The sequence below is a fragment of the Apium graveolens genome, chromosome 10 (genome assembly GCF_009905375.1).
Source record: "Apium graveolens cultivar Ventura chromosome 10, ASM990537v1, whole genome shotgun sequence".
Classification (NCBI taxonomy): Eukaryota; Viridiplantae; Streptophyta; class Magnoliopsida; order Apiales; family Apiaceae; genus Apium; species Apium graveolens.
Genome location: NC_133656.1, coordinates 237,620,928 through 237,628,601, shown reverse-complemented (window position 1 = coordinate 237,628,601; position 7,674 = coordinate 237,620,928). Strand labels below are relative to the sequence as shown.

At 35.0% G+C, this 7,674-nt stretch overlaps 1 protein-coding gene across 2 annotated transcripts; it reads left to right on the top strand.

Annotated features, from left to right (window-relative positions):
- The first annotated feature begins 844 nt into the window (after positions 1–844).
- On the top strand, positions 845–7,248 carry LOC141689411 (protein SUPPRESSOR OF GENE SILENCING 3). 2 transcript variants are annotated; one of them, XM_074493691.1, is made up of 6 exons: positions 845–970; positions 3,893–4,919; positions 5,086–5,380; positions 5,477–5,721; positions 5,966–6,120; positions 6,749–7,248. In XM_074493691.1, exons 2-6 carry the CDS (start codon positions 3,921–3,923, stop codon positions 6,948–6,950), a joined length of 1,896 nt encoding a protein of 631 aa, XP_074349792.1. In that variant the 5' UTR covers positions 845–970; positions 3,893–3,920; the 3' UTR covers positions 6,951–7,248. The 2 variants fall into 2 exon arrangements, with proteins under 2 accessions (XP_074349792.1, XP_074349793.1); XM_074493692.1 differs by having other exon boundaries at positions 855–970; positions 3,916–4,919.
- The last annotated feature ends 426 nt before the right edge of the window (positions 7,249–7,674 follow it).

Below are 7,674 nucleotides of genomic sequence, written 5' to 3'. Positions count from 1 at the left end.
TTTCACCATGTAAAAAGTTACAGTACTTTTTAATTTTTGTTGGAAGTAATTGTTGTTTCACCATAAAATTGTTATTTTTTTGTAAAAAAAAATTAACTTCAAAATATGTGCATATCAAAAATATTTCCAAATAACCATCTAATTTTCATAACCGCATTTATTTTTATCATATTTTTTAGCAACACAATAATTTTTAATAAAGCCAAAATATAATTGATAAAATTATAGCTCCAAGCCATTAATAAGAAACACACTTTATTTTTAAATTCAGGCAAAGTTAAATTATGACTCTGATAATATATTTTTTTCGAAGGTACCTTAGGCCCTAAGTAAAGATATTGCTACATGTTTTCTTCAATTATTACTCAACATCGTATTTTTTCTCATAATAATATTATAGAATCTAATTGCAGAGCTGGCATTTAGCTCCTTTGAAACTCTACTATTGTGAGAGAGTATATCAGATTTATGGCATATAATTTAAGTGTATCATTTTATTTTGGGTCTCGTTCTTGATGTAGCTCCAAAACATTTTCTTTTTTAATTTTCTCTTTGAAGTGGGTTTCAAATCCTTTATTGTATTATCCTCGATATTTCCGAGCTCTCCGTATTAAAAAGGGTGAAGAAAATGAAAAAAAGGAACAAATTTATATTCCCAAAACAATTCTTATAATAGAAATATTTCCAATTTAAAGAAAAACAAAACATAATTTTCACCATATGAAATGAAAATAAAATGAACGGGTCCCACCGGATTTGAAAAGATTATAGACCCAATTTAATAAAATTCTTGAATCCGGAGTCTTCTAAGATTTCAACCCACTCTCCTTATTTTCACTCAACAGTCACACTTATTTCACCCCATCTCTCTCTCTCTCTCTCTCTCTCTCTCTCTCTCTCTCATATACATACAATACACACACAAAACCCTCGCCAAAAGCTCCGTTTCATCTCTCTCGATCGCAATCAGGTATATTTCTCACTCTAATCGCTCGATTTTCTCTTTGCGATCTTGTTTTAATGCTTCGTTTGATGTATCTCTTTGTATATATGATGTTTTTGCTTGTTTTTATCGGTATTTGTGCTTGTTTTTTGTGATTTTTAGTGCTTTGAAGCTTAATTTATGTGTACATTTGTGTTTTTAGTGTTTATTTGTTGTTTATATACTTGTTTTGTTGATTAAAATGTTCTAGGGTTTATATAAGTTAGGGTTTTATACTGTAAGGTGTTTTTAATTGTGATATCGTTGTGTTATGTGTCAGTTGTGTATATACAACATCTGAAAACTTGTCTATTGTTTTTTTGTATAGTCTGTGACTCTGTGTTATGTTTTCGTATATTATCTTATTCTTTCAATATTTGAACAATTTTCTTTGGGCATGGGAACAATTTTTTTGTGTCAAGGGTTTTAAGCGTAATTTATGTGTACATTTGTGTTTATGGTGTTTATTAGTTGATTATACGTTTGTTTTGTTGATAAAAATGATTAACGGTTTATATCAGTAAGGGTTTTAATACCGTAAAGAGTTTTAATTGGTTATATTGTTGTAATACAACATCTCTAATTGTCTATTGTTTTTTTTGTATAGTCTGTGTTATGTTTTGGTATTTTATCTTATTTTTTTCTGCATTTGTGTTTATCGCATTTATTAGTTGATTTTACATATGTTTTGTTGATTAAAATGATCTACGGTTTATATCTGTTAGGGTTTTAATACTGTAAGGTGTTTTTAGGTGTTTTAATTGGTGAAATGGTTGTTTTTGTGTGTCAATTGTGCATATACAACATCTAAACTGTCTATTGTTTTTTCCTATCGTCTGTGTTTGTTTTCATGTATATTTTTTGGATCAATTTTTTTACTGTTCAAAGGTCCAAAGCTTAATTTGTGTGTACATTTGCATTTATCGTGTTTATTAGTTGATTAGACATATCTTTTGTTGATTAAAATGATCCACCCTTTAAATCTGTAAGGGTTTTAATACTGTAAGGTGTTTTTATGTTTTTTAATTGGTGATATTGTTGCTTTTGTGTGTCACTCAATTGTATATATACATCATCTAGACTTGTCTAACGTTTATTATCTGTGATGTGTTTTTGTATATTATTCACTTTTTTTGGCATTTGGACTATTCTTTTGTCGTTATAAGGGTTTTAAGCTTGATTTAGATATACTTGTGTGGTTACTGTGTTTATTAGTTGTGTATACACATGTTTTGTTGATTAAAATGATCCAAGGTTTGTATCTGCTAGGATTTAATTCTGTAATGTATTTGTAATAGAATTTGCTGGCGCGGTTTTTTCTTGTTCAATGTATATATAACACCTAGATTTGTCCATTTGTTGGTTTATCTGTTATGTTTTCGTAAATATTTTTTTTTGGCATTTGAACATTTTTTGTGTTTTTCCAAGGGTTTTAAGCTTAATTGATGTCTGCATTTGTGTTATAGTGTTTATTAATTGTTTATACACATTTTTTCTTGATTAAAATGATCCAGGGTTATATCTGTTAGGGTTTTAATACTATTATGTGTTTGTATAAAATTTGTTTAGCAGTTGTTTATTTATGTCTAATGTGTATCTAGGACATCTATATTTGTCTTTTTTTTCGGTTTATATTATGTTTTCGTACGTCTTACTTTTTTTGACAGTTGAATTATTTATTTAGACATTTTCAAAGTTCCAAGCTTAATTTATGTGTAAATTTGTGTTTGTCGTGTTTAATAGTTGTTTATACACATGTTTTGTTTATTAAGCTGATCCAGGGTTTATATCTGTTAGGATTTAAATACTGTAAGGTGTTTTTATGTGTTTATACAGTTTTTGTTGGTATGATTGTTTTTTTGTGTAAAAGGCTCAAATGTATATATACATCTAAACTTGTCTATCGGTACATCGATTATGTTTCCGTATGCGATCTTATTTTTTCAGGCATTTGAACTATTGTTCTTAAGGGTTTTAAGATTAAATATGTGTACATTTGTGTCTTTCATGTTTTTAGTTGTTTGTAAACATTTTTTACTGATTAAAACAATCCAGGGTTTGTATCTATCTCGGTCTAAATACTGTAAGGCGTTTTACGTTTTTTATGGTTTTTGTTGGTGCTATTGGTGTTTTTGTGTGTTAAATGTGTGTATACAACATCTAGGCTTTTCTATTGTTTGTGTTACATCTGTGTTATTATGTTTTCATACATTGTCTGCCTTTTCTTAAGGGTCTTAAGCTTAATTATGGATACATATGTCTTTTTAGTGTTTATTATTTGGTTATATTGATGTTCTGTTGATTAAAATGATTTAGAGCACATACTTGTTAGGGTTTTTATGCTGTAAGGTGTTTTTGTGTTTTTTGTTGTTGTGATTGTTCTTTTTGGGTGTTAAATGTATGCATACAACTATATAGAATTGTTCAATGTTTTGATTAAATCCGTGTTATGTTTCTGTATGTTATCTTATTTGTTTCTGTTATTTGTACTTGGTTTTTGGGATGCGAGGGGTTTTAAGTGTAAGTTATGTGTACTTCTGTGCATTTTACTGTCTATTAGTTGTTTATGTAGATGTTTTAATGATTAGAAGGTTTAGAGTGTAGATTTGTTAGGGGTTTAATACCTATATAATTTTAGGGTGCAGATTGTTAGAAGGTTGTCAAGTGTATTTTTTTGTAGAACATTTTTTATAGGCATGGATCATCAAAACAGCGAGTAATCTGTGTATGCGGATTATTGTGCTTCGATTGTGATAGTGTTGTTAGGTATAGAATTTGAACATTTCAGGTTTTTGTTTATGTTATTGTTCTTGTCATGCTAAATGTATGCAGGGTGTGCCAGACTTTTCTGTAAATAGACATTTGATGAAAGTAGAGACTTTCTGTCATTTGACATGTTTTTTATGATAGGTTTTAAACAACTTTTGCGTCAGGAACTATGAGTTCAAGAATAGGGGGAGGTTCTGGTGCGAAGCTGCCTACTGCTGGTTCAGCTGAATTAGCTAAGGGAAAAAATGTCGCTCAAGTTTCTGATCGCTGGGCTGATCAGGTGGCTGATAGTATGTCAGCCGTAAGTCTAGATTCTGAACAGGATGGAGGCTGGGAGGAGGTAGCTAGAAAGCCCAGAAATAGACTTGTTGGAAATGGGGGGATTCAGAACTCCAGTGCGAAAGTATCAGGCAATCCCCGGACAGGGGCTAAGGGGCCTTCCAATGCCTGGCCAGGAAATAAGCAGCATGTTAATGCATGGGCAGGAAAGGGTTTGGCCAATACCTTTGCACCTGCTGGCAGAGGCTGGAATCAATCTTCTTCTAAAGAGTATGGGCACCATTATGATCAACCAGCTGTTATACCTCCTCCTCTTGAGAATGGGTGGCAGTGGCGCAGTGAACCGTCTCAGGTCGTAAAAGCGGATAATGTACCCGGTCTCAACCCTACAGATGACAAGGAGGACGAGCAGGATGATGAGAAAAGTGGTGATGAAGAGGATTTTAATAACGAAGATATTTACGACTCAGATGAATATGACTCTGATGAAAGCCAAAAGAGTCATGAGACTCTGAAGAAAAGTACATTACTTAAGGGCTTCTTTGAAACCTTAGATGGCTTGAAGGTAGAGGAAATCAGTGAACCTGATAGGCAGTGGCATTGCCCAGCATGTCATGGCGGTCCTGGTGCAATTGACTGGTATAGGGGACTGCAGCCCCTGATGACCCATGCGAAAACTAAAGGCAAAAGAAGGGCTAAGGCCCACAGGGTACTTGCTAAACTGTTGGATGAGGAGCTGCGTAGGAGGGGAACATCTGTAATCCCTGCTGGAGAAGCTTTTGGAAAGTGGAAGGGTCTAAATGAAACCGCTGTACGTGACAGGGAAATAGTATGGCCGCCAATGGTAATGATTATGAACACACAATTAGACAAGGATGATAATGGAAAGGTAAATTTTCTTTTATATGCTATTGGATATTGCACCCTTTATTTTTTGAGTGACAAATGTAGCTTCCAATGGGAAAACGGCCTCCCGCCCCTTGATCAATTCTTTCTTTGTCTGTTTGTTTCTTACTTTCTTGTGCCTTACCTTTTACTTAATATTGCATTTTCAGTGGATTGGGATGGGGAATGCTGAGCTTCTGGAGTACTTCAATAATTATGCAGCAGTAAGATCACGACACTCATATGGCCCGCAAGGGCATCGAGGTATGAGTGTCCTCATCTTTGAGGCCTCAGCTGTTGGTTATTTGGAGGCTGAGCGATTAAGCAAGCATTTTGAGGAAGGAGGAACGAACCGTGAAGCTTGGGATCGTCGACCGAAGCTGTTTCTCCCTGGCGGCCAGCGCCTGCTGTATGGTTATATGGCAGATAAAGGAGATATTGATAGATTTAATCAGCATTCTCAAGGTCCACTATTTTGTCCAATTTCTTGTGTTAAGAGTACCCGTTTCCTCATTTTCCTCTTCTATAGTAAGTATATTTTTCTTATATTTGACTGGCTAGGCAAATCCAAACTCAAGTTTGAGATGAGATCATACGAGGAGATGGTAGTTAACCCAATGAAGCAGATGAACGAGGACAATCATCTCCTCAACTTTTACAAGAACAAAGCTGTGAAGGAGAAGAAACATTCAAAAGCACTTGAAGAGTCGTTTGATGCCTTGACTGTGAGATTGCGCAAGACCCTGGAAGATAATCGCATAGTGCGACAGAGGACCAAGATGCACCACGAGCAAACCAAAGAGGCGGTAATCACCAATCCTTTATAATAGATAGGCAAATATTGTAAAGACTGTTTGGAACTCTGTGCAAGTTTATGTTAGTCTCTACTGCACAATTCATTTACATTCGGTATCTTCAGTTGTCACATCTTGTTTGTCACATCTGTAGTGGTCAGCTTCATTTTTCTAATTGCTGATAGTGATATTTTTTATTAAAGAAAAGCTATTGGGTGCATTTTTAACTGAGGTTGGGAAATTTATCTTTCTTTAGATGGACTACCAGGAGGAATTTTATCAAGAGCATTTCAGGCGTATTCAAGAAGCCCGCAATGAGATGGAGGAGAACTTTGAGAAAATGCAACAAGAAAAACGAGAAAAGATGAAGATCTATATGGAAAATCCTTCAGCCGCGGATCGTCAATCCAGGTAAAATGCAAATAGTATGTGAACAGCGATACTCATGTTATGCACATGTTCTTTTCTGTTCCTTAAAAAAATATGGTGAGATTCAGTTCAAGTTTAACGAGGGTATTGTAACAGTTTCTGCATGATTGGTGATGTTAGTAAGCTACCACTTGTTGGACCTTTTGGCTTGTGTGGATGTTAACCATGAGGTGTATGGTAACAATTTTGTATTTTGTGAAATATTTAGCCCTTGGGTTTGTCTGCTTGTCATGTTGTAGACTGATTTCATATTTAAATCGTGTTACTGGTTTTCCTTGCTAAGTTTTAGTCGGTATTTAGTTATCATCTCCCTCCATTGGTTCTTAATTGTATTCTGTACGAGTTGCATCTTGTGTAAGCTTTTCCGACTGAGCTTGTAAGCCTTTTTAACTGTGTCATTGTGGGATGCAGCTTATATCAATGAGGCCAACTGCTAGAACTTGAGCTAAATATGTTGTCTGTAGTTGTATTGTGTTACTGTATTGAGAAATGAAAGTGTTATTTTCTCCCTGTGTTTTACTTGGTTTCTTACTGCCCGGATTCGTTGCCATAATTAGTTACATTTCTTGTGTTTACCCCTTCTCTTCTGTCTTTTTTTTCCATGAAATAGGATCAAGCAGGGTACTTCGTTGATATTGTCTCAGCAAAAGGACATGGACAACTTTGCTGAAGAACGGGACAAACTTCTCAAAGATCTAGAAGATCGGAAGGCTGAATTAAAGAAACAGCGGTATGAGGAAGATGTGAAGCTTGAAAAGGAGTTCGATGAAGATTTGGCACGGCTTATGGAGAAGTACAACAGTATCAGTTAAAGGAAGATCGCCAGATGTCCTGGGGAGAGAATGAGTGAGGAGAGCAGTAGCAGAACTTGATCTTAAGATAAATGCATTTTAGAATCATAAAACTGAAACTTTTGATGAAACTAATGATATGAAGCTTTAGGCTTCATATCAGAACTTGGTGCTTACAAAAAGCAAGGTTCAGTTTGCTCTTTGTGGGTTCCTACGAAGGATTTTTAATCGGGTTTCCTTGATTGGCCCCATTATTATGGATGCTGATCGATGGTACTTTAATGGTTTTTCATGGTCTTCCACCTAACTGTTCTCTACATCTATGGTTGTTTCTTTTGTATGACATTTGGCTGACCTTTATGCAATCGAAATACTAGGTTAGGCCATTGCATGCCTGCACAAGATAATTCACTGCTGTTTCACTGGTGTTTAGTTAGTTTTGCAACTAGTCAAAGCCGTTCCGTTAGTTGTTTAAGCATCATGGCGTTGCATGTATAATGTAAGTAGCTCGGGTGGTCAGGCATCATGGTATTGCATATATAACTAGCTGGTTTGTTTTACCAACTATTTCACCTATAGCCTGCGAGATGTTTAAAACAATGCTTGATATGTAAAATGCATCTGTAAAAATAGACCCGCCTGACCGTGGACATGGTTAATAGTCAGTAAACCATAGCAAGTCTTGCATTACTTACCAAGGAGAAAAAGGTGGAAAGCCCACCGGGCCGGGCTTTGACCAGGTTTT

Bases quoted from the DNA above. Each gene is read 5' to 3' on its own strand.
- LOC141689411 (XM_074493691.1), top strand. From the start codon at position 3,921: ATGAGTTCAAGAATAGGGGGAGGTTCTGGTGCGAAGCTGCCTACTGCT. The intron at 5,381-5,476 runs GTCCACTATTTT...TTGACTGGCTAG, and splicing joins ATTTAATCAGCATTCTCAAG to GCAAATCCAAACTCAAGTTT. The intron at 5,722-5,965 runs GTAATCACCAAT...ATCTTTCTTTAG, and splicing joins ACGAGCAAACCAAAGAGGCG to ATGGACTACCAGGAGGAATT.